The sequence below is a fragment of the Poecilia reticulata genome, chromosome 17 (assembly GCF_904066995.2).
Source record: "Poecilia reticulata chromosome 17, P_reticulata-male-v2, whole genome shotgun sequence".
NCBI lineage: Eukaryota > Metazoa > Chordata > Actinopteri > Cyprinodontiformes > Poeciliidae > Poecilia > Poecilia reticulata.
Genome location: NC_088846.1, coordinates 4,523,336 through 4,549,842, shown reverse-complemented (window position 1 = coordinate 4,549,842; position 26,507 = coordinate 4,523,336). Strand labels below are relative to the sequence as shown.

Here is a 26,507-nt window from a genome sequence, read left to right as displayed (position 1 = left end):
TTTTAGAAGTGGGGATCTGTGCAAAGATTGTGAACAGTAAATATATTACTTGCAGTAGGTAAACTCTTCAAAGATGAAAACTTCACAATTTTTATCACCTTCATAGATTTTAAAAGACTTAGATTTCAGAGTGGATGACATGAAAAAATGATTTTATGTAGATTTCCCTACAGAAATGCACAGTTCCGAAAGAAAATAACAAAAAACAGTGCTTAGGGTAAAACAAAAAAAATTCAAAAAAGCTTTTCCAATTATTCTAATCAATTAAAATTTTATTTAAATTAATTCAGTTAAAAAATGCTTTGTTTATCCCAAATTGAAGCTAAATGCTGTTATAAAGTATTTTCAAGCGTTGTTATGAATAGTAATGCTGAGGATAGGATGGATTTCCAGTAGCAGTCAGTCTTGCATTGAATTTGAATAAGCCTCTGACTGAAGAAAGTGTCATGACTGTCATGACATGCTAACAGCTGGGGGTTAGCTCCAGGTCCAGGAATATTCGTCTGAAAGTGCTGGACCTCGATCAAATAAAGATGAACTAAAGGTCTTCAAAAGGAACAAATCAGAATCATCGTAACAGAGCTACTCCATGTATGTTGCCACGACGAGAGGTGCAATTATACAGTTTATCAATTTTGTGTAGGTTGTTGTTAATACATTTTTGTTTCGGAATTCGATTGTGCCTCTAGGAGTAACTGTGTTGCATGCACATCAGTAGGAGAGGAAGTAAAGTAGGAAGTGACCACAAGGTGGTGCTGTAAATTAAAGAGTGAAGCTACTGAATCCAGAGGCATATTGGTGATTCTTAAAAGCCTAAAGAGGACAACAAACAGAAGTTTTTGAAATTTTTTTGCACTTTCGAAACAATATAAAATTAGCACATTTATATCTGAAAGGAGAGCTGATTCATTCTAGTCCTGTTGCAGGACTGACTGGCCTTTTTATGCCTCTTTACTCGGAAAATATCAAAATACAAAATAAACCTCTGAGAAGACTTTTAGCTGCCATTCATGACATTAAAAACAACTGCTAAGAATGGACTCATGTATGGGAATCTAAAATAACAGGTGAAAAGATTGACTTCAGGATTTGAGCCGAACCTAAAATCAATAAATTAGAATATGTTCACCAATGTGGATTATCTTTTGAAAATAACTTTTAAGCAAATGTTAAAGCTGCTTTTAACTAAGCCCTCATTTTTGCATAGTAATATATACATATTTTATTAGTTCGATGTAATATTGAAATCTTAAATATTGTCTTTTCATTAGTTGTAAACAGAAAATCATCATAATTTATAAAAATAAAAATTTGTAAACATCATTTTGTGAAATTAATCTACATATTAGGGGCTGGGGTTTGTGCTTACCAAAACCATCAATGTCTAATATAATTTTTTAACTTCCCCCTATTTCTCATGTCCAGTTGTAGAAACAGAAACTCTTTTGATCAGATCCTGTCGAATATCAGTAAGTTTGTCGTTTTTCTCATTCTGTTTATCTCCCCTTTAACTTTCATCTCCACTTGCTCAGCGTGAAAACACGTTGTGTCTATAAAAAAGACGTGCCAGCACTGGGAATTGTTTTGTCCCACTAGCCTACTTTCAACTGGGTTTTTTTTTCTTTCTTTCTTTGCTAAAAACCAAGCTGGGATTGGCTCCAGCCCCCTGCAATCCTGAATCCTGATCCAGACATAAAAGATGGATAGATGTGCTTTTGTTTCACTCAATAAATCTGCTTCATCTGGGACCCTCTCGTGCACCTTTTCAGCTGCGCATTCCTGTTTTTGTTGTGTTCCCATTTGCCGTTTACTCCAAAAGAAAATTTTGGCATTTATGAATTCTTAACATTTATTGCTGCGACGGCCAAGTGAGGACTTGTGATTTTTAATTTAGATTTCTGAGTCTGCCATAATCTAACTGCGGTGATCCCATTTTCAGAAGTATATCACATTTGACAAAAAATTATATCTTTATTTCCAAGAAGAGGATTGTAAATATGGCTTGATCAACTATTTTTCCAAAGCTTCTTCAAGGTTTTCCTCCAATACTGATAACACAATGAATCATATTCTTCTGAACAGCTGCTGAACTGATAAAAATCAATTAGTTCTTAAAAATATTTCAATTTGGAGGAGAAAGAACACAACTCTGAACTAATCTACTACTTTGTGTCTTAAGAAATGTAAGGCGAAGCAAGGGGAGGTCTTCTAAGTGGCTTATAGCTGGAGGAATGTTTTTATTAATTTTTTTTTAGCTTACGGCAGCATTCAGAGAAAGTTCAAAATCCACTACTTGCGATTTTCAATAATGAGCACAAACAGCCTAAAAATTTTCCAAGTATGTGGAGTTTCAGAAACTTCACAGAGTTGAAATCCAGTAGGGAAGAATTTCGAGGACCACCAGAACAAACCAAAGCAGATGTCAGTAAACCAGGAACATGTCCTGGATAACTCTGCTGTAATAAATAATAATAAATATAATGCACATGTATCAGAAAAATGCAATTGTGAGTTGGGCAGCAGAGCTGAATATTTTGGTTTTGCCCTCTCTGCCAGCAGAAAACAGCTTATTTAGTTACTGAACCTTGTTGTGTCTATCGGGTTGGATGATCGCTTTATGAAACTAGACTTATTGGTAACTTAACTATTTATTCATTTAACAAGCAAAACTTTTAGTATTTTGTTTTATTATTATGATTGAAAAAAAAAAAACGTTTATTTTCTGTTTTCCTGCTAAATGAATAACAAGCTAACACACAATACTTTAATGAAATAAGCAAAGCAGTCAGATTTCTTTAGTCAGATTTCAGTGACACAGGAATCATTGTAGATTTGAAACAAAAAGTGTCTTGCAAAACATATCCATCTCTTTTTCTAGATTGTTTTTGTGTGTGTTTTGTCATCAACAGCAGCAGGTTTCTGATAACTGTTGTTTATTTTGTCAGGTTCATTAAATGGGCATGCCCAAGTCTGCATTTTAGTAAAAGCCAGTGGATGTTTTGGCTCCTTATGATTAAAAAAATGTGTTAAGTGAAATCAAAAGCAAAGACCTGGATAGATACTTTGTGTTGCATCTTAAATTTTCCACTTTTAGCTTTTAATTGTTTGTGTCTGACAGTGGTTGTACAGTACTGTGTGTGTGGAAGATTTGAAGACCCATAAATGATCATATATTATCACCTTCCTAAAATAATAGCCTCAGTCATTTTTTGACAAGTTTTCTTTTTTTTTTTTGCAAAAGGCATGATGGACAAACATTGTTGTGATGACATGCTGAAGACGGAGTGTCAGAAGGAGCAGATGTTTCTTAAAGAGACAGAGACCCAATTTCAAAACGTCAAATTTCTTTTAAGTTATTTTTGATATGTACAGCATTTCTTTACCAACTGAAGGTAGCACAGTTACTTGACTGTGGTATAAAGTCACCACTATGTGACAAAAAAAATCCACAATACCGCCCCCTTTAAAAAAAAAAAAAAAGAAAGCAACTAGTATTTACTAGTGTGCCTACTGAGACTAATGGGTTAACCCAAGGAGACCCTACATCAAATGAGTTCAGTGACTCTGTGGATTCAAGTGTTTGCAGATCAGTGGCTAATGCTATCTTGTTGTGTGAAATGTGTTGAGCTGCAGCCTTTTTGGTGTTGCTGGTATAACCGCTCTTGTGGGTCAGGACCGCCGGAGAGCATCTGCTCTTCATCTCGTCTTGTGAAAACAAGAACATTTTGCCCACAATTGAAGCATCCAGGCTACAAACTGAAAATTATAGCTGCGGCTGCTGTTGATTTTGTCTTGCTAGGTGGCTCTGGAAAGTTGGCTAAGCTTTTTATTTCTTTTCCCTTAGCTTGTGCTAAGGAAAAAAAGTTTAAACCATTAGACTGTGACCTCGTCTGTAGAGAAACATAATTAACATAACATATAATTAAAACATAGTAAAACTTTGCGGATTAAAAACAAAACATTATACACATTATACATACAAGACGATTAAAGAGCAGCTTTATGCTTTAGGAAGTAGCCCAACTATAAATCAGTTGTTCATATAAATCTGAATTCCAGCATAACCAACCATGAGTGGGATAGCAAAAGGAAAAATTCCTCAAAAAACAAACCAATCAACAAATTAACCCAACAGTCAAGCAAGGAGAGACCTGGTGTTGGTGTTTGGTAAAGTACCAGCTGAGAGCGGGTTTCCTTTACTGAATCAGAGGCACCACACACACCGACGCAGGATACACTCAAAGGTTTACAGGCATCCTAAATACTCCTGGGATGAAAACAGACCAATCTGGGTTATTGTGTTTGCAAACCAAGTCCAGGTTCGGACTGGACCGATCCAGGCCTGGGTGGATGTTACTCAACGGGGTTATGGCTTTGAGCCAGCATGTTTCGGTTCCATACACAAAATACATGTGTTTGTGTTTAGCTTGTTTACTATTAAGTAATTTCTCTTGATCTATGTTTGTTCCCTAGCCAGAGGAAGAGTGTCAGGACTGCACTTTGACTTCATTAGTTATCTTGTATTGGTTTTGTTTGTGGTTTTTTTTTATGTGCTCAGAATCTGCTGGGCGACAGCAGGCCTCATGGGCTGTAAAACTTCGATGGTCAATGTGATGGCAAGCATGCTTTCTCCTCCCTCTCAGCGAGTCCTGCTGTTTGCAGGGCGAGATGTTTGATGTGGAAAGAAGCTACTCTTTCACAGCTGTGTGGAAGCTGGACATTTTTCACTCTCAGACTGGAGCCAGAGCATTAAGGTCGACTTGTGTTTTTGCTTTAGTCGGTCCCCCTGAAGGCAAGTGGAGGCTCTTCTCGCAGACCAATAAGTGGCTGACTTCCAGTGGAGGATCAGAAGTGGGAGCCACAAACAGACAGATACCTTATCCAGGCTGCAGGGATGGATATTCGGTGTTAGAACAAAATGGGAGTCATTAAAGAGCATTTAGCTAATGCTAACTTCAAACAAGGAACCAGGAAGTATCAAGACTTGTCAGCAGAGTGGTCAGCAGACTCTCGGTTAACTCTCCTTTGCAGTTGAGCGCTGTGTTAAAGGGTCAGTATTATGTATTTTTCATGGACATCCTGCTGTAAAACATGACTTTAAAAAAATTTTACTTTGTAGTTTAACGCCTTAATTCTTTCTGAAACTCCGCCTTCAGGAAGTCATCACAACATGGCTCCTCTATTAACACTTTAACGACATTTTTACCAGCACTTCACTGAGAGGTAGCTCGTGTAATGAGCTCAGCTGACGAGCAGTTCTACCAGGTGTTTGCTAATTGCTGCTGGCTAGTCTGAAGGAGCTGAGTGGGGGAAGGCTGCAGAAGCTTGGGACTGCAGCTCTGAGGAGGAGCTTTAACCTCAAATGCGGCTCTAGGTGCAACCAGGTGTTTTACACAGCTGAATGGTTGCCATGGAGATTAAAATATTTTTCAAACATGCATGAAAGAATCAAAACAGCATTCCAGGTATGTTTTTGATGAGGGAATAACATGATAATATGATGTAAAGTAAAAAAAAAGTAATAAAATTTGACAACTGTCATGGTGCCTAAAAAAGTCCGGTGGACGTTGGAGACTTATTGTTTTTTCTTTCTTAAATATAGTCCCCAGCTATCACCATTGTTTCTCCCCAGTCGGCCATGTTTGATTACTCTGAACTCATGTATGTCAGTGAAAAACAAGATTTTTTTTAATCGCCAAGTTTTGAAAATCAGAGAACTATTTTAAAATCTGGCAACCAGGCATTGCAGGACTGGATGTATGTGGCAGTAAAATGTGAGCTGCTTTCTGTTATTTGGAGTAGATTGTACCGAACATGGACTCAAACTGAACTGAAGTGAGTTGTCTTTAAGATTTTTAACATGGAAAATCTTCTGGATTTTTCATGTTCCGACTCGCCTTTGTAAAAATATAATTCTGGGTGTTTTATGGGACTCTTACACAAACATTTACTTTAGACTGTCAGACTATGCTCTGACTACCAACCCAATCATAAAGTCAAATCTAGGGCTGAACCGATAAATCAGCCCCGATTTCCTTAACCAGTGATCGGTCGAAACTTGTGTCTGAGATAGATATGCTGCCAACTTAGCATCTTTGTGGCTATATTTAGCAATCTTTCAAAAGAGAAAAAATATTATATCAGAAAAAAATCATAATTGACAGGTCGGATTTTAAACATTTGTGATCGGCCAGAAAACTGCAGTCGGTGCACCACTAGTCAAAACCACTAAGACTAAGATTTCCTTCCTTAAACAATGAATTAACTGCTCATGCTTGGCTTCGTGATGACTCCTCTTTTCTTTCAAGCTTGTTGCTGAATTCCCAGTGTAAATCAGGAAACTCTGTACACATTTCACCCATGCCGGCCTTTTAAGGGCCTTCTAAGTGGGGCCTGCTTCATGTCTCATATTCAGGAACACACTGGAACAGTCCAGGTGGTTTACATCAAACTTTGAAAAAATGTCATGCATGTCAAATCAATTCTGGGTAGCTTTAGCTTTAAATGTAAGCAATATCAAGGTTTTGAAAGGTACAGTAGAGGTAAAGATTATCAGCTTATCGTTTCCGGTATTGTTTTATTAAATCAACATCCAGAAATAACGCGGAGCAGGTTCTGGACTCGGTTAAAACCAGACCCAGAAAAAGTGGACGATCTCGCTCATGGGTTCCTGTGAATCAGAGCGGTGAGACCATGAAATTAGTACAAGATGATGGCGTCCAAAACTTCACCGCATTTTTTCTGTCAAAAAAAAAAGGAAAAGAGAAGCATAATGCATATACAAACTCCTCACAGTTTTCTTCACAAGAAATCTACCCACTCTTACATCACTGTGCACACTTCTCTATGGAGAATTGACTGAATTCAGCCACACTTTGAGCATAACAAATCCTGATTAAAACATCTCAATTTAAGTCTGGATTTTGACTAGAACTTGATGTTCTTTTCTATCAGCTGTAGTTTTGGCCTTGGCGATCTCCCATGGATGACATTTTATGTTTTATTAATGGGGCAGTATTATGTAAAATAGACTTCTCTGAGTTTTACATCGTGTCATAATGCCATTCCTCGAGTGTGGCCTTGATTTTTTCATGGACTGTTCCAGTGTTTGAGAAATTTTTTAATCTCCATGCAATCACTCAGCTGTGATTGCATGGTTTGCATGGTTGGACCTAGCACCGCCTTCAAGGCGCAGCTCCTCCCCAGAGCTGCAGTTTCCAAGCTTCTGCCTCACAGAGCGACTTCCTGTTGCTGCTCCTTCAGACTAGTCAGCAGCAATTAGCAAAAACCTGCTGGGCTCTTTACCAGTGTTTCATTGAGCTCCTTCTTAATAAAACCCTGGTAAAACTGTTGTTAAAGGGTTAATAGAGAAGCCATGTTGTGATGACTTCCTGAAGCCGGAGTTTCAAAAGGAGCAGGAGCTTTTAAAGAGACAGAGAATCAATTTCAAGGTGTTAAATTAAAAAGTTGAATTTCTTTTAAGTCATATTTGATATATACAGCATTTTTATAACAACTGATGTTAACATAGTTTCTTGATTGTTCTATGAAATTGTGTTTTGTGCCTGAAAACACATACTGCCCCTTTAAGTCATGAACTTGACAGAGGTATGTGAGGCCTGCAGTGTTTTAGCTGTTCGTCCAGGTTCTTTTGTGACCTCCTGGATGAGACATCGATGTGCTTTTGCAATAACTTTGGTGGAGAGGCCTTTCCTGAGAAGGTTCACCGCTGTCTCATGGTTTCTCCATTTGTGGATAATACTTTTCACTGTGGTTTTCTGGACTCCCAAAGCCATCAAAAATGATTTTCTAGTTCTTTCCAGATTGATGATCATTTTATTCCTCATGTTTTTCAATTTCTTTAGATCAGTGCATGATGTGTGCCTTGTTATGTTTTTCACCTACTTTATGTTGTCACACAGGTTCTGTTTAAGTGATTTATTTCTTCTACAGTTTTAGATGTAAACGGGCCTGTGTGTGATTTGAACTCATCCACCCAAAAACTTTTGGGTATAACCAGGAGGCCAGTTATACTTAGACACAGGCAAACTTGGTTTGGAAAGGTTTTGTTCCCCAACAATACCGTTTTTTTGGTTTGTTTTGTATTTATTCAGATTATCGCTGCCTGATATTGAAATCAGATTGATGATCTAAAACATATGTGTGATAAAGACGGCAAACAAAAAAAAAAAAAGAAATCTGCAAGGGAGCAAATACTTTCTCTCAGCTCTGTAGGACATACTTCCTGCTGATTATTCTTAAAAGCGGCAGAAAGTTATAAGCAACTGACAAAGAAACAAGTCTCTTTCCTAATAAATCTAAGGGCTTAGTCTTGTAAGACTGAACGCAGACTTTGAAGAGAACTCTGCATGATTCCAGCACCAGGACTGTCAGTCCTGAAGAATCCATCACCAAGATGGAGCATCAGCTATCCGAAGGAGTCGACGAGAGCCAGACAGTGTGGGCTTTAGATGCGGGATGAAGATAAAGCTCATTCTGAACAGCTACAACATAAGGTTTTCTGTGTATTAGCAGTCTTTATTACTAATTTGGAAATGAATTTAAGCTGCACACAAAGAGAAAAGAAAGGGAGCGCTCACAGCGTCTGAGGTGAGGGAAGGTTGAAGATCTGAACACCCGTCGTAAAAGGAAAAAACATCTGAGAAGAATGGATGGATGGATTTTGGATCCTGATCGTTACACTTTACAGTTTGCATCATTTTGTGATTTTTTTTTTCAACTAAACCAGGATATGCTGCTCTCTTTGACCTGCATCTCCATCCTGTGTGTCTCTGGAAGTCAGGTGAAGAGCTTGAACTGCAGGTCCAGATAATTTCCATCCCAGGATCCTGCAGGCCTTGTGCAGACCACTTATATGTGATTGTACAACTCCTCTTCAGTCTTCAGTTTAATCCATGCTAAGTTTTCTTTTCATCTGTCTTTTTTTTAGATGTCGTCATGGTTACCTGTTAGCTTCAATATGTCCAATTAGTCTCATGTCTTGCCACTTTCTTTCTGCTGCAAAAGAATCCATCCACACTCTGGAGAAAGTTTGCAGCCACATGGCAGTGTTCTAAGTGGAGAACTTGGTTTTCTTCTCCTGCAGCATTTATAGTCAAAATTATGGATTTTCTCCATTTCACTATCTCCGTCTTCGAATGTTGTTGTGGCAACAGATTATGATATGTTGCTTCCCAGCTCCTCTGCCCACCAGTCCAAAACATTTTTCGTCTTCCTCATATTCAGCTAGCTTCAATTGGAAACTTAGAATGTTATCTAAAGTAATGTAGCCGCTATCGTCGTACTTTTCCGCTTCATCCTGTTCTGGAGTTTTTAATAACTGGAGTTGGATCAGAGTCAGCGTGGGAAAAAGAAGTAATGCCATAGCGACATACTGCAACATCCATAACCCATTGTTTCTGGTGTTGAAATCCAAACAGGAAGTATCTGCTTAAACAGCAAAGTTTTATGAAGCAAACCAACAACAACAGATGTGTGAGCAGCCAATCAAAGACCGTATGCTAATCAGTGTTTATCCTCCCAGACACAGCAACGTGCTGTGGGCTGAAATTACTCAAAAAACAAGCTGAATTTAAACACAAAGCTTAGTATTTTAGTGGTTTCTTTACATCTTTAACTAGCATATTTTAAAATAAAACAAAATTCTCTATTTTCTCAGAAATTGATGATTTCTACTTTTGCTCCATTTGTGCTCTACGAACTTGTTCCCACTTTTGCCGTGGTGCGTCACATAAACTGTTTGTAAGGTATTTTTCATCATTTGCCAATTTACAGAGACATTTGTTTTAACAGAAGTGAAATACACTTCTTTTTCAGATTTGGATTGGTTGGTGTAATTTGACAAATACTCCCCGATAGTGAAAAATGGAATTCTAATTCAGTTTTGACACAGATTCCCCTATCACCCTTTGGAGTCCAGTACCTTCCTAAAGTCCTTTGGACTTATCTTTCTTTTTCTGCTCATGGAAGCATTGAGGCATCCATCTTTTGCCTGCACCTCTTATCCTTACATGGTCACATCAGGCTGGTGCCTATCTCCAGCAGTGATTGGGGAAAAAGCAAGGTGCACTCTGGACAGGTTGTCAGTGGATCCCAGGGCCCTCAGAAACATTTCCAAGTAAAAGTGCAATACATCACTTTACCACAAACTGTCAGAGAAAGACTTCCAACTCTGAGCCTCCCGGGGCAGCCCAATCACTCATTCAACCTCGGTGTGGTTTAAGAAAGCAATCCCTTCTTTCCTGTTGAATGCTTGTGGCTGATTTCTCTGTCTCTCGGTGCCAACTTGCAAAAGACAAGTGGCAGGTATTACAAGCAAGTGTGTCTGTAAGGTTGTACAACATAGCTTTTGCAACATCGCCATTTTTTTTTTTTAAGCCTGACTTTGTTTTGAGAATACAGTGCTCTTGCCCCAGGGTGAAGCTGTGTCTGTGTTCCAGTTCACAAGTTTCAGTAACAACACTCCACCTGGCATTTGACGCTAAGCTAAAACAGACAGCATTTCTGGATTGTATGCTCTGGAAATTCTTATCCACCAAGACTTTCTGGATGCCACTAGGGCTTCCCGCTGCTTTGAAGGAGCTGAACTTTACCGCTGAGCAGTGCATATCAAACAGAGGCCTTTCTCTTGGTAAAGGCTGGTGAGAAAACACCAGACAGCAGACAGAGAAGTTGGTCTAGTCTGTGATTTCTAGATCTTTTTATCTTTATAAGACATTGATACCAAACATGTGAAATCAGCGAACAAATTAGAAACCAATAAAGTGACTGATGTCTATCAGTTTGGAAAACGTTACAAAAAACTTTCTAAAGCTTTGGGAGGCCAGAGATGAAGCATGGATCAATGACTAACCTGTCCAGAATAGACTGTCTTTATGATTCCCATGACTCTTGTTACAGCTGGCGTAAAGTTAACTCAGTGTTTTTAGAAAAGGAATCATCCAACAGACAATCATGGATGGCGGTGATGGTGTAATGGTCTGGAAATGCTTTCCTTCTCCAGGACCTGGATAACTTGTCATGACTGATGGAACCATCATTTTGCCTTGTGCAGAAGGAGAATGTCTGGATATGGCTGACCTTAACACCAAGCAGATTTGGTTCTTTTTAACACGACAATGATCAAAAGCACATCATCACTATATGGCTCAAAAACCTCTGGCTCAAGGATATTTTTCAGTCATTAAAGTCTCTATGACAACCATTAGATATAATCTGTAAGTCTACTAGTTGATTCTGAGAAAAGATCTTTCCTGTTCTAGCATCGCAAACAAAAAATTGCATAGTTTGCCTAAGTCTTACTCTACTGCGACCAATGATTGCTTGAGATGGGTCACTGGGCGTGTTCATAGAATATGTTCATTTAACACTCATGAATAAACCCTACAGTTTAAACACTTGTCTTAATTTAAGAGCATAGTCAGACTTCAAGTTTTAAGCATACCCTTTTGAACAGCATCTTTTCCAACACATTTATAAAGATTTGCCTTAGTTCTTGCCTGACACCAAGCCTAGATGGAAGAAAACATCTTCATTTGTTATAGTAGAAAACTGCTGGCAAAATTGCTAACAATCACTCAGTTTTATCCAAGCAAGTCTACCACTAATAAATCTTTTTCCCGTCATGCTTTTCAATTTGTGTAATTTTTAACACATGGAGAGAAAATAGGCCACAGGTCTGGAGATAATCAGCTTGTTCTCCCCAGTGTCTCCTTTTTCTGCAAAGACCAAAACATTTTAATCAGTCAATTTATTTTAGTCTTCTTTTTTGTGCAGGCTTTAAAAGCCCACAGTGAATTTATGAGAAAGGCCACAACCTTTGATTGGGGGATGCAAACTGTAGGTAACCATAGCAGGTAACCATAGAAACAGATTTAAGCACCTGAGATGAATTCTACATGAACTGCAAGTCGTGACAAACTTTATCAGTTCTCTATGCCACACTGCACATAATAAACTGGACCAGAGCAAATACACTTTGGTTTTTTTAGATATCGCAGTGATTTTTGGTAAGCAACACTTTACATCTTTGTTACAAATGAACATGTAATGTATGTTTCATCGTCTTACTGTTTTAGTACAACATCTCTGAAAGACGCCACAGTGAAATGTTACAGCTGACGGTATAGGTGGGCTCATGTGAAACACATGGTTACATGTAACACATGACAGATGTTAAAACATCTGTGTTTCCTATGTAATCATTTCCAAAGTATTCTGAATAGAAGAATGGATCATCGTCAAGCTATATATTTGTCCACTGATTTCCATCTGTGTTATGCTAGCGCACATTCAGCAGATGACATTAACAATTAAAGTAATCAACACTTACAAATGGAAAAAAAAGCAATTACTCCATAAAACAGGTTGTGTGCAATAAAATGAAATGACAAGTACTGAACATGAGTTATACTTGCAGAAACTACAAATTGTATTCTTAAACAATTTAGCCCAACGTTTTTTGGATTTTACAAAAAATTAGAACTTGCCCGATTCATTCTAGCAGCTTTATTTTCGGTCTCTAAACCCAATTGAGATTTTATTTTTCAGTTGTTACATTCAGATTATTATTAACAATGTCATTCATCTTTCCCTGTATTATAAAGTCTGTCATTGCCATAACAGCCCCACACCATGATGTTCTCACTTCCAAAGCCCCTGTTGTTGCACTGCTGTTCCTCCTCCAAACTCGGTCAGTGTGTTTGAGTTCAAATTTAACCCCGTGTTCTGCAGCAAACTTTAAACAAATTTCAATATGCTTTTCTTCGACAGTGGAGCCCTGTGTAATGACTGCATAGAAGACACTGCAGTTGAGTGAACTGATAATTGTTTTCAGTGAAAAAATTTACCTGCTAATTCCAGTTCTTTCTGAAGCTCTCTGTACGTGGCCCTCTTGCAAGCCTTCTGATTTTGTGAAGTACCAGTGTATTCTGTTTTGACTTCTGTGTCATAAATCTGTAAAGAAGCACCTAGGTGGTGCCCCTGTAACATTCCAAAAACAATAAAAATGTCCATTATCAGTGCTATGCAGCAATGAAGTTGCAAAGTTCTTGATAGATAGTCATTGCTTTTAGCCATCCTGACATGCCTCTTGTGTGATGCCTTGGACATCAATCAGGACTAAAACTGGCTGATGTTATTTATGCACTGATAGCAGTTAGAATTGGTCTTAAAATTTTGACAGATCTTAGCTTTTCTGGCTACCTTTGGAAAACAGCTCTTGTTTTCAACACTTACTCCCTGTGTCATTCCTTTTCTTTACACACATTTCATGAACTAAATTGCTCTGATTTCTTGGGTTGCTACTGACATCCGGTTAGATTTACATGCCCCATTAGAAGTGCACACGCCACACTGAAATTATTTGCTCACCACCCCGTATCATTGGATTCATGTGTTCTAATCACTTTAGTGGCCAACTGTGTATGAAATGCTGTGCCTCAGCATGCAAACTGCTTCCACAGTCCATTGAGTTTGCAATATTTAGCTCGTAGTTTGTTTGGGATGTGACTGGGAATGCTAGCAATTAAACCACCGATGAATAGATACAGGAAATTCAACATTTGTAGCCTCAGTCCAGTCCTTGCGGAGATCTCCCAAAGTCTGGAATGGATTTTGCTTGACAATCCTTTCAAGGCTGTGGTTCTCCCTGAGGCTGGTTTCAACTCAGTTTTCTGTTAATATGCTTGGATAGAGAACTCTGTGATCAACCAGCTTCTTCAGCAATGACCTGTTGTGACTTACCCCTGTTGTGGGTGTTGATGACTTTCTTCTGGACATCCAGTTAGCAGTCTTCCTCACCATTGTAGTCTATTGACCCAGAGTAGATAGATTTCAATTACAAATGTGCGCAAAACTTTGTCAATATTCTGCTAATGTCAAAAACACAATTTTGCAACTGCAGTGTTTCCATTAATAAGAAGCATAACTAAAACCACAAATGAATAAGTTTAACAAGCTAAGTCATTAAAACATGCTGCACCCTCATCCTCCAACTACTTCCTGTCATCTTCTTTGTGGTTTGCGCTAGTGGTAACATCTGGTTGTTGATGATGTGCCTTGTGATGTGAAATGAGTTTCCATTACAGTTTTGTGAAATAAACCAATTTTTATGCTGTCAAAAAAAACAGCTCATCCAAAATTGGCATGTTTCCATTAAGCAAATGTATTTTCGAAATGTCAAATTTTGTAATTGTTTGGTCAATGGAAACCCAGCAAGTGAAAGACCCAAGGCTCAGGAAATCTTTTTCTGTGATGTCTTGTGGCAGTTGGCAAACAATGAAATTGGTGCATTACTGCCACCGACTTAGTGTGAACCAGAATTAATCCACTCAAGAATTAAATTCCATGATGTAACAGTGTTGATTTACAATAAAGAATTATCTGATAAATTTTACTTTGAGTTATTTCTAGATCTAGTTTAACTTTAACTAGATCAGAAATTGATTCTATTTAAATTTTGAATTAATTGTCTTTCTTCCTCGTTATTTTCACTGACTAACATAAAATGCTGTTGTTTCATCGACTCCACAGTATTCACACTTACCACTGCAATGTTTTTCTAAAATAAAAATGGTACTATTTAGCCCAGTGTGCCCAAATCTAATAAGAGAAATAATTATCTTCTCTCCTCATCTCCCTGTACTTCTCAATTTCTCCAGTCTTCTTTTAGATTTGATAAAAAGCCAATGTCCTTTTCTTTCTTTCTCCCATTGTCTCAGGAAACCTTTGCAGGTGTTTTGAGTTAAGTAGCTGATTAGGATTAGGAGTTGACAATGACATTTTCATAGTATTCAAAATTTCAGAGATGCTGAAATTTGGGTTTCCGTTGTCTGAAAACCCACAATCGTCAAAAATTACAAGAAATAAAGGCTTGGAATATGTCACTTTATGCGTTATGATTCTTTACGACATACGAGTTTCACTTTTTGAGATAACTGAAAAGAAATACTGCATATTTACGCTGCATTCACTTTTTAGATGTAGTAGTACCTAAATAACGAATTGGTTAAATAAAACCCAAAACTCACCTCTGTTTTTCTTCCGTTTTACAACCTGCCTCCGTCATATAATGTTAATAGGATGTTCGTGTTAAACATGGAGAGCAGCACCCACAGCATCACCTCCCGTCGCGTCTCGAGACCGTGACGCGGGGGCGGCGCGCTCCGCTCCGCCTTTTCGTCGCTCGCGCTGGGCCTAGGTAGAAGCTTAAGACCTCGTCAGAGTCGCACACAGAGCCGAGCCTTCAAAACCGAAGATAAGGGAGAGCAACAAAGTAAGCGAAACGACGTTTTCATTTTCACCCTTCACTTTTTTCAACAGCCGCTGACACACAGAGACACATTTTCAGAGTGTGAGGGTGATTTTAATATCTTCAACAGGTTCCAGCACCATGAGAAGGACCACTGGCAGACACTTGTTGTGCTTGCTGCTGCTTTTCTTTCCGCTCTCGTGGGCAGAGGACACGAAAAAAGACGCGAGGAAGACCGAGAATGTTACAGGTATGAACGTTTAGCAAACAAATTGCAGCTGGCTTTGTTTTCTGCTGTTTATTATCCGTAATAATTGTGTGCCTGAGGGATACATGGTCTGCGGAAATTATGGATAGATCCTACATAAAGCTAGGTATTTCTTTAGTCCGTCTTATCATATATCTCACATCTGGCAAACTTAGAAAAGTCTGAGAAATTAGCTCATTTCTCTCTGTATGTGGCTTAGACTTAATTGACTACACCTGCTTAATGACAAACATTTAAAAGCTCACATGTTTATGCATGAGGTATTCTGGGTTTTATCAATCAAACTGTAGATGTACTTCATTTACACTTTTTGACAATTTTATTTTACTTTTAGCTAAATAATGTGTCTGATAGAGCAATATTCGTTTATAAATCAAATATTAAGACATTTTTATTGGTTCAAAAATACTTTAATTTTAAGAAAATTGAAACAAAAGGTTCGCAGGAAATTAAAAGACATGTTCACTTTAATGTCTATAGTTAAATCAGACCAAACTTGTCTTGTTTGAGGTCAATCAGAATTACTGAAAACAATTTCTATTTGCTGCAGTAATGAGAGAAACATGTCAGGTTTAAGTCTTTAAAATCAAAAGTTTACATACATTATTCTTTGGTTGCATTGCCTTTGAACTCTATGACTTTGGTCATAAAAGCCATGGTTTCTGACACTTAAGACATTATTCTGAAGACTCCTCTTGTTTGTTTTCATTTACTTAAAAAACACATCACACCAACATAATGTAACTTTTTATTTTTGGACTCAAATGCATGTTGTGAAATCCAAAATGTTTAAATATATATATTTTTTCACATCTCCTTTTATATATATATATATATATATATATATATATATATATATATATATATATATTTGTGTGTGAAAAATAATAAATTACAAATGTTTTGGAGCAAAAACTGTTGATAATTTCAACCACTTTGATAAAAAATTCTGTTTATTTTTTTCTATTTATTCACTCTGTACATAATGCAGATAACTTATGGTCTCATTTTTTTCTAATAAAAATAATACATTTATGAATATTTAAGAAGTTATTGTTGTTGATATTTTGCTATAAAAGTGAGTAAAACAGAATAATACTTTTCATAGCAAACTGCTAAACTTAACACTGCCGGTAAATAAAATTTTGAATAATAACTTATTTAGCACCAAGTACAGCACTCTAAGCATCTGCTTCAGTCATCGTCCCAGAAATGTTTCTTAAATGTTCCTTTTGTTTTGAACTTTTGTTTTGTCCAAATTTAGCCTAGGCGAACAAAGATATTAACTCAGTATGAAAAGTGTGGGTGTTAAATCATCCACGACACTCACGCACGCAATGCTATTAACAAAACTTTTCCATAACTTTATCTGATCACAGATCTGACTGTGTTATTAATGTACTACAATCTAGACCAATACCATGCAGACTCACTGAGACTGAATTTCACACAGGTGAAGCCTATTTACTAATTCAGCGACTCTGGAAGGAAGTTAAGGGTATCAGAGTAAAGATAGTTGAATGTCAATGCACAACACGTTTCACAGTTTATCCCAACTGGAGATTCAGATTTTTGCAGTCCTAACATGACAGTATGAGAAAGCTCAAGGAGTTTGAATACTTTCGATGTTGAAGGTCCCTTCAGTTATGATCAAAACATTGTGAGGGTGACTACATTGATTTGCGCCTAAGCAGCACAGTGTGTCTGTTCATATTTAAACAATACTACGCCATTAGTCTGTGGATACCGGTCCAACCTCTCATGCTCAAAGTATAATTAAATTAAACCTTGACAACTCTCTTTAGGAGATAATAACCAAAACATCTGCTAACGTATTTTCCTCTGGAGATCAAAGGAGCATATTCTTAAACAGAGGGGGTAAAGAAGTCCTGCCTAATGACTGAGTAGTTGTTCTCCCTAGAGGACTCCACTTGCACCGATTTTCACATCTTCAACTCATTATGGCGAGTGTTTTTTGGCTGCCTCGGAGATAAATGTTCATCTACTTTAGCTATAAATTCCATCGCTCAAAACAGATGTAACGTGCCAAGTTCTCTGTTGCTTTCAACCACCAATTATCTGGCAATTCGCTGACCCCTCGACGCCCTGCTAGTTGGTGATTGGCCAGTTTAAATGAAACCCTGTTCTTCCCAATGATTAGGTACAACTTGGCCTGGGGGGTTGTTTTTGTTCTCTGTCATTATTCTCCTTCTGTTATGAAAGGCTAATATCACGGGCGTAACAGTAAATAAAAAAAAAAAATTACAGTTTGGTATGCATCTGTCATGGTTGGTTTCAAGTCGGACACAAATGTAGGCAGAACCAGAGGTGAAGTGGAGGTCTATAATTATGAAACCATAAAAGAAAACTATTCTCCAGCAAAGGACAGCGATAACCAAAGAGTTTCTACTGAGGCTGAGGTGGAAATGACAAACAGAACAGAAGAATAAACTAGGAAACTGAGCACAAAGGGATAACACTATCCTAACAACAAAGAACACTGGGAAATATTCAGAATAGGGTAAAACCTACTGGACATAAATAAACTACAAGATAATGGGCAGATAGACTTTGGAAAACCAAAGCCCAAAGTACCCGGGATCATGACAGTATCCTGGTTTTAAAGTTGAGTTTTGGCTAGGTTAAATTGAGAACAATGTATGTTAGAGTACTTTGTTTACTGCTGTCCAGACATTAAAAAAAGGAGAAAATAATTTTTTTTGTTTCTGAAATTAAAATGATTTTATTTATGTTCTAAGACTTAAAAATGTGGAAAGTTTAGAACTGACTTGAGATCTGGTTGGATTTTTTTTCAGTGAATAAAGCAGTAAAAACTGGATTGACTATAAAACAATATAACCATATTATTGAATACAGCATCGCTGTTGGGAATATCTCTTTTCATCAACGTAGATTCCTCTGGATGTACGAGAGTTTGGGCTGATTGGAGATCAGCTAAAGTATCTGAATTTTTACATGCAGTTTTAGCTGTTTTAGGGAATTATTAAGTTCAGAGTAGAGTGAGCTATTGTATGTAGTTTTATCGATGATTTTAAAAAACCAACAAAAAAAACAACCGACTTTTTGGTTTTGGTCACATATCGGAGGTCTTGGTCCACCTTTTTTCCTCCACCATAACTCCATGAGACACTAACATTTCCAGCTAGCTTAGCTAAGTGATAATTCCTCTGTTATGCTTTGGAGTCACTTTTTAATGAGCTACACAAAGTTGCATTGCACACCTTTTCCTGCACATAAACACTCTGCATGTTCTGGTATGAAATAATTATTTATTCGTTCGGTACATGTGCGTACGGAAGTGACAGGATGGTACTGGATGTTTAGGGGACTGAATATTTATAGTGTTATACTCCTTCTAAATATCCTGACTATAAGTGTTTTGATTTTAAAGCTGAATGACCTCGCCCACAGTTAGACGCCAGGAAGCCTTTTAACTGCTTATTCTACCTGTGGCGGATTTATAGGCACATTTGACTGGAAGACGACTAGGAATACACCAATCCCCTTTTTTCACTTCCAATACCAATACCCATATCTCAGGTTTAGCATTGGCCAATACGGATCCAATACAGAAAACCAGTGCCAAACTGACTTACAGCATTTCTTCTTTTTTTTTTAAGATCTTGCACTTACTGAATCACAAATTTATTTGATAACTCTGTATCACTTAAAAACACCAATAGTTTCACAAACATATAAAAACAGTGAAACTGGGAGTAGAACAGCCAAAGTACAATAAATAATAAGAAAACTGACAAAAATAATAGGTTGACTACCTTGGTCAAACATGTAAAAATAAACCTTTTTTCAAATGGTTCAGAAAGTGCACCAGATATGGTTTATATATTTTCCTATATGGAGACCGATACAGATGTTAATATAGATCAGTGCATCTCTAAAGACAACCACCTGCAACAGATCCACAGAAACTCCATTCTAGTGTTATTTTTTTAACTGTAGCATTGAAATAATGTTTAAAAGCAATGAAAAAATGTTTCTTGCCAATGAACCATTTTTCATCTGTTATCTCTCTTCCTAGTTTGGGGACAAACTAAAACAAGACGAATATTTGCGAGGCATAAGATTTCTCCAGCAGATCAGACTCACATTGTAAGTTTTTAATCTTTTTTTATTAAAGCAATTTTCTTGGGGCATATACATAGTATGCTGACAGTATTTATTGTTAACACAGTACAGTAAATACTGTACGCCTTCTTGTAAGCTAACAATGGTTTTGCTTTCTCTCACTGAACAAGAAATTGATCAACTCCTATCAATTATCTTTTTCCCTATAAATCCTTCCACTAATCCTGTCCCGGTAAAAAATTATGTTGGACGATAAATAGTCCCACTAATTATTATTATAGGCAATAATATTATAGTATATCGTCACATTTCTAAAATAATGGCATACGTTATATTTTCTCTTTTCAAAAACGTTACAAAAATAATCACTTTTGCCAAAAAAAGATTTTTTCCAAAAGTGATAAATTTTATGAAGGTGATAATATTGAGAATGGTGTAATAATGCCAGTTTGCCCTCTAGAACATCAATAAACTTGCATTTTTCCAAAGAACACTTCACCCTTGAACACAACCAAAATAAAACACAACCAAAAACAAAAACCTATTACAACTGGAAGCATAACTACAAGGATTATCCCCGTAAACAAAACTGCCCTTCAAAAATATTAATCATCAAAATGGAGATTGTTGAGCTCATTTTAATTGATCACGATTAATTGATTAATTTCTTATTGCGACATGCTTACCCTTCACACACCTGTCCCAACATACAGCTGAGTCGACACCAGACTTTCTCCCTGGTTTATTATTTGTGCACAGACCTGAGGTCCTGTCTCTTTTCCAACGTGCCATGTTGTCACTGTCGTTTCAGAGACACAAGTCCCACATCTTGACCCCGGCGCGGCGCTGCGGCCGCCTGATGGAGAACTGCTCCTCACACTTGCCTTGCTGCGACCCGTGCGCCTCCTGCCGCTGCCGGCTCTTCAACACCATCTGTCACTGCTGGAGGATGAATCCGCTCTGCCTGAAGAGGACCTAGTGGTGACCCGCCGGTACGCCTCAGCACACACTTGGGGAGTTTTCTCTAATTCTGCTTCAATGTGACCTGAAACATCATCCAACGTCAAAACGCAATAGCTGTGAATAAGATAGTGAAAATAACGGAATGCTTCTAAGGAGATATATCATAAAAGTAAAGCTAAGTTGTCATCACACGCAGCATTAATATTCAGATAAAGACGCAACACATGAGCCTGCTATATCTCGCTAAAAGTGTACAACGTTGCCTGTATAAACACTGATTCTTGCCATTTTTCTGTAAAAGTCAGAATAGAATAAGTTTATGAAACAATTCTGCCTCATTACACAACAATAAAGCCGTATGTTAGCTTACATCAGTGTGTCGCCTTACAGAGACGAGACACTTTAATGCATCACTGCTGCGCTAAGATCGCCTTAAAAGCAGGGATGGTGTTCCTATCAGAGGGTGTAGCCAATGGAAAGCTTGACTTGTGTCATTTTTCATGTTTCTAGACAATAACATGTTAACTGTGACTGATTTTTAGGCATTGCTGCTTTTGAATATTTGCATATTCTCTACCGTCACTCATGTGGAGATCCCGATATTTACTGTACGACTTAAGTATCTTTTCTTTAAGACTCACAGCAGACGTGGTGTGGAAAAACAAATTTTATGTACATTATTATTCCTTTATTGCTTGCACTTAAATATTTGTGTGTGGTTTTATGAGTTCAAATGACTTTATATTTTTGCTATCTAATAAATATGCAGTAAACTGATGATGTTATGGGGTTTGTTTTGAGCTGAAATGTAAAAAAAAAAATTTAACTAAAAAACGCCTAAAAGAAAAAAAACCCCACAATTTACACTGTTGGGAAAATAAGTTTCAGATTTCCTTTTTTTTGTCACACTCGAATGTTTCAGATCATCCAATATATTTTTATGTCAAAGATAACATTACAAAATACCACATGTAGTATTCTAGCAGGCAGGGTTGACAGTTTTTCCATAACAGGCTAAAGTTATGGAGTCTTGACAAAAGTTCAGTCTGGAAGACTCTAGTCACACCTGCCTCATCAATCAGCGCCTCCCTCTCTGCAACCTGGACCTATCAGCGCCGGTCCAATCCTCGCTCCAGCCAATCTTCGCTTGGGCTCCAGTTCAAAAGGACCTTCACCCCTGGCCTCCTCTGCTCACCAGCTGCGATTGACCCACCTCCGCCCCATCTCCACCTTCTGCTCCCGGCTCTCAGGCCTCATCCTCCTCCGACTGCCGCCACCAGTACAGGCCCCGGGGGTCTACATTCCTATGCTGCACCAGGAATGTTCATCGAGCTTATCGAAGTCCAGCTCGACGTCCCCGACCGGGACCTGAACGCCAAAGACTTTGTTTATTTTCATGTTCATTTTGTCATTAAACTCCTTTAATCGCTTTCTTTCTCCGTTTGAGTCTCTCCAGATTGAATTCATTTTATGCTGAAATTAAACAATTTTAACATCATTTAATGTCAGCCGTATTAAATACTGACAAAAAACATGGAAATTGTTTTCTCACATTAAACTTAGACATATTATTAAAATATAACAAAACATGAAACTTTAATAGTACAATAAAAGATGAAAAGCATAAAACTTTATTGTTGTTTTAGCACCTCCTTACTTTCGTAGCGCATCAGTAGTTTTTGGTTCAGAAGTTGGTGCTGCTTTACCATGCAGCTTTGCTGAATGAGTGCTGGTAATGTGAATTGTAAGGAGTAAGCCTGTCACTAATAAATCTTGTTTGACAATAATTTGTCCCAGAAGTTACTGCGATAAACTATAAAATTGAGACAATTTTCAAGTAATACAATGATAATGGCATAATAATGCAAGAGCACATTCTCAAAGATCAATAAACTTTTAATTCTAATGAACATTTAATACTATTTGTTAGAGAGGATCTAATTTGAATTCAAGAAACCATTCATCAACAATTAATCATAAGTCAAGTAATTGTTAAAACAGTCATAAACCAAAAAAAAACTCCAGAACATGTAAAGCTCTGGAGGCCACAACAAAACCCAACAGACGCCTGTCTTGCATTTGGCAAATATCATCACCATGATCTCCAAACCTTTCAAAATGTGTACATCCCATAAAACCGGCTCTGTATGTAAAACGTATTACATCAGCCTTAAAACATGTTAACTTTGTGTTTTTCAATGCTTTGCTGCTTCACAACCTGCTGCTCTTTAGCAGAAAATCCTGAAGGAGAACATTCAACGATCTGTTTGTGACCTTGAGATGAAGCACATGTGGATTACGCAACGAGACCACAACAGGAAGCTCATCAGCAAGTTTATCCTTATTAAAAATAGACTAAAGCGTTTGGAGAGAGCTAGTCAAAGTTCAAATTACTTCCAACTGAAATTGTGTTAGTGCTAGCTTAAGCATGCCTTTAATGCTCCAAAACCCTCCATTGTGGCTCAGTCAAACGTATTCTGCAAGAATTTAAGACTGCTGAGAAAACAGCCTTTTGCATTTAGTCAGGTTACCTTTGTCTGATATTTTGTTTGATTATCTAAAATGAATACAGGATGTTTTAAAGAAGGAAAATACTGACTGAATCTGACTGAAAGCAAAGTGAAGGAAGGATGGCTGACAACACCAGTGAGATCATTTAATGGAACACAATCTAGTGTGTTTCCCAAGTTCCTTTCTCACTCACAAACATGAAAAGGTTTGAAGGTCACAGAGAAGCAGTCCAGCTCCCTACACAAGACGTGTTCAAGTTTCAGGGCAGAGCATGAAAAGAAAGATTGGCGATAAAGTCTGACTTAAATCTGTCAGCAGGGTAGCCGTGAAATGACAGACGTATCGTCAGTCTTCTCCAGCAAGAAACACATTTCCTTTGTGCTGCTGCTGGACTCAGTTGAACTCTCGCTGTGTGAACAAGTATCAGGAAAGTTTAGGAATTTCTTTTAAGACGGAGCAACTCCAAAGCTCTCACTGAGGTTAACCTGAACGATTTTACGACGACACGTTTGGGGCTTCTTGGAGAATTATTGAGAAAGATGGGATTTTCAATGATGAAATGTTAGGAAGAACAAATGTTTGTTCTTTCATTTTCAAATTGTGTAGTGTTACGACTGGCTCAAGGTCATAACAAAACGGGAGACCATGCAGGGGTTAAAGTGTAGAAAAATTAATATTTATTAACAAAAACAACAATGGATTGTGGATATCAGTATAAGTGGTGTGATGCAAATGCTTGGATCTGTTGTATGAGTGCATATGGAAGTGTTGAAGTGCCAAAACAAAGACAAACGCAAATGTGCAAAAAGGAGGGGAGCCGAGGCCTGGCAACAGAACACCATAAGCGGCAGAGTGGACGCTGAAAGCGACCAAGAAGATGGAGACAGCCAGGTTTAAGTACTCTGCACTCCCAATCGACTTGATCAGCAGCACCTGTAAAGGGGAGGAGCACAAGGACAGACAAAAGCAACACCTGCAGCCCAGCCCTTAAGGCCCAGGGCCGTAACACCCCCACCCTTAAGAAAAGGGCCCCAAAGGGGAACCTTTTAAAAATTCAAAAAAGAAACGAATATGAATTTAAAAATGTTTCGGCTGGTACTACATTACCCAAGAGGTGTTCATGATGACCAACGTCACACCAGCCTTCATGTCCCACAGCCATAAGTTGCAATATCCATCAAGGCTGGTCACTGGTTAAAGAGACTGGTAGGCAGCTAAAACAGGACATGTCCTTAATGCGTCAACACGTTTAACGTACCCTACGAGGAGAGACCCCACTTACGAACACAGACCTGACAAGTGACCCACCACAGGTTCACAGCCAAATCAAAATGGATTCACCCAGTTACCACTCGCTAAAGCAATAACCAGTAATCCAACCAGATCTGAACTGATGTTACCCAACACAAAAGGTCACAGCAACAAGTGGTCCACTACCACAAAGCGTTGCTCCACAAGTCAGGTAACCAAGCAAGTGACTAACAAATTATGGAGAGCGACACCCACAACACGATGACCCTTAGCATGGTCCAAGCACCATACTCAAAGTTACTGCCGCTCACAGCCAGCAACACCAAAAGGGCATCAACCAAAGAGAGCCGACATCTCCACAAAACCAAACAGTCACATCACTGCTTCACAAATTTTTCCCAGGATTCTCCTCATCACATGACCAACAAAACACAGAGAGCCACACGCATAACAAACCCAGCATGGTCCAGCACCATACTCTTATGGGATTCAAACAAAACGTGGGCCGACTCCTCCACCAGAACGGTCATCTCAAAGACAAAAACATGGATTAACTTTTTTTGTTTGTTTTTTAAGACCATTTTCATTTTTGTTGGTGGAAACAGACTAACAAAACAGAAAATAATCATCCTAAAATGTTAGTCAATTGCACACATTTTTACATTAAGGCAAAAACCGTAAATTGTTTTTTTTAGATCTACAATAATTTGTTTCTTTCTACTTATGTTCATCTGCAATAAATTTGTATTTATTGCCGAGCAGGTGAAACAGAAGACTTCATAGTAAAATAAATTAGCATTTTTGTTTATAAAAAAAATTAGCACGTTAATTTAGTTAAATTATTACACAAATTTTAACAGGAACCTTTATATTCAGGCGTTTCTGGTACACCCGATAATTTGACGCACAAGCGATGGATAATGAAGACGTTTCTCTTGGTCCACTGAGGGTTAATATTTGCTTTAAAAACAATGCGATGGAACGCTGGAAAACACTACTGTTGTTGTCAAGTTGTGCTAAAAGGAGTTAGCCTATCAGTAAAGCTATTCAAGCCTAAAATAGCATTTCAATGCAAAACATTAGCAGCACAGACGCTAATGCTAATCCTTAGCGTCTGTGCTGCTAATGTTCCAGCCCATATTTCTAAGTTTTTTTTTTAAATATGAATGATCAGGGGTTTCTGAAACACTTGAGAGCAGAGTAACAGCACTTTTGCACCAATCTGATGATTGAATAACAGATTAAAAAGAACAAAAATATCTTCGTTGTTGAGCTCTTATTTAATAATTTAGTAACAAAAATAGTTTTTGATTTGCAAACGCTGCTAATTGTGCCAATATAGACTTAAATTAAAAAAATTTTCTTTGTTTCTGTATTAACTTGTACAGGCATTCAGTTCCATTTAATTTTATTGCAAATGGCTGAATTTAATCCAACTTGAAATCTATGGTTAATAATTTTAAAGTTTTATATTTAAGCAAATATTCAAAACCCTGTGCACATACTACTATATTACCCTTTCATATAAAATTCCACCCCAAAAAATGCATAAAATTTTGTGGTTGTAATATTAAGCAATGCAAAAGGAACAAAAATAAAGTTAAAAATCTGTCAGCTATGTTGAAACAGCTGTTGGCATCATTACAGTGTGAGTGGAACCACAGACTGAAGCTTCCTGGAGGATCTGATTTGAAGGATAAAGGCTGGTATTCCAACCGCAGCCAACTCATTTACACTGGTTTAATATGACGCGCTGCAGCATCAGAATTCTATTTCATTTTATTTTTACAATGTATTATATATGCTGTTATTGGCTTTTTGAGGCTCTTGAGTAAGAACCCGTGTCTGCGTTTCAGAAGTAGCAGCAGAAGGCTGCTGACAGGAATCACTTTATTTATCCAGTTTCTTCACCTGGAACTCATTTATCAAGGAGAAGAGCTGAAATGTGTTTCGCAGAAATTTCTTCTGTAATTGAGAAAACAAGAGCAGCTAAAAAAATAAGACCACATTAAAACTTCTGAATGTGACCCTGTGGGTGTTTTTTTGTTTTGTTTTGTTAATTTTATCTTTAACACGAACAAGAAGAGTACATTCACTTCTATTTTTGGAAAGACACAGTGTGGTGTAGAATTGTGA

General features: G+C 37.7%; 1 protein-coding gene across 6 annotated transcripts; it reads left to right on the top strand.

The window, feature by feature from the left end:
- The first annotated feature begins 11,920 nt into the window (after positions 1–11,920).
- On the top strand, positions 11,921–22,039 carry asip2b (agouti signaling protein, nonagouti homolog (mouse) 2b). Of its 6 annotated transcripts, none has more exons than XM_081598146.1 (8): positions 11,928–12,029; positions 12,627–12,712; positions 12,793–12,829; positions 15,102–15,295; positions 15,402–15,521; positions 19,600–19,670; positions 20,458–20,638; positions 21,692–21,819. In XM_081598146.1, the coding sequence occupies exons 5-7, from the start codon at positions 15,413–15,415 to the stop codon at positions 20,623–20,625; spliced, it is 348 nt and encodes a 115-aa protein (XP_081454272.1). In that variant the 5' UTR covers positions 11,928–12,029; positions 12,627–12,712; positions 12,793–12,829; positions 15,102–15,295; positions 15,402–15,412; the 3' UTR covers positions 20,626–20,638; positions 21,692–21,819. The 6 variants fall into 6 exon arrangements, with proteins under 6 accessions (XP_081454270.1, XP_081454268.1, XP_081454272.1 ...); XM_081598145.1 differs by having other exon boundaries at positions 21,623–21,725; XM_081598144.1 differs by lacking the exon at positions 19,600–19,670 and having other exon boundaries at positions 11,921–12,029; positions 21,692–22,039.
- The last annotated feature ends 4,468 nt before the right edge of the window (positions 22,040–26,507 follow it).

Coding starts and splice junctions, on each gene's coding strand:
- asip2b (XM_081598142.1), top strand. CDS start 15,413: ATGAGAAGGACCACTGGCAGACACTTGTTGTGCTTGCTGCTGCTTTTC. Junction 15,522..20,457: donor GAAGACCGAGAATGTTACAG/GTATGAACGTTT, acceptor CTGTCGTTTCAG/AGACACAAGTCCCACATCTT. Junction 20,639..21,622: donor GACCTAGTGGTGACCCGCCG/GTACGCCTCAGC, acceptor TTTCCATAACAG/GCTAAAGTTATGGAGTCTTG.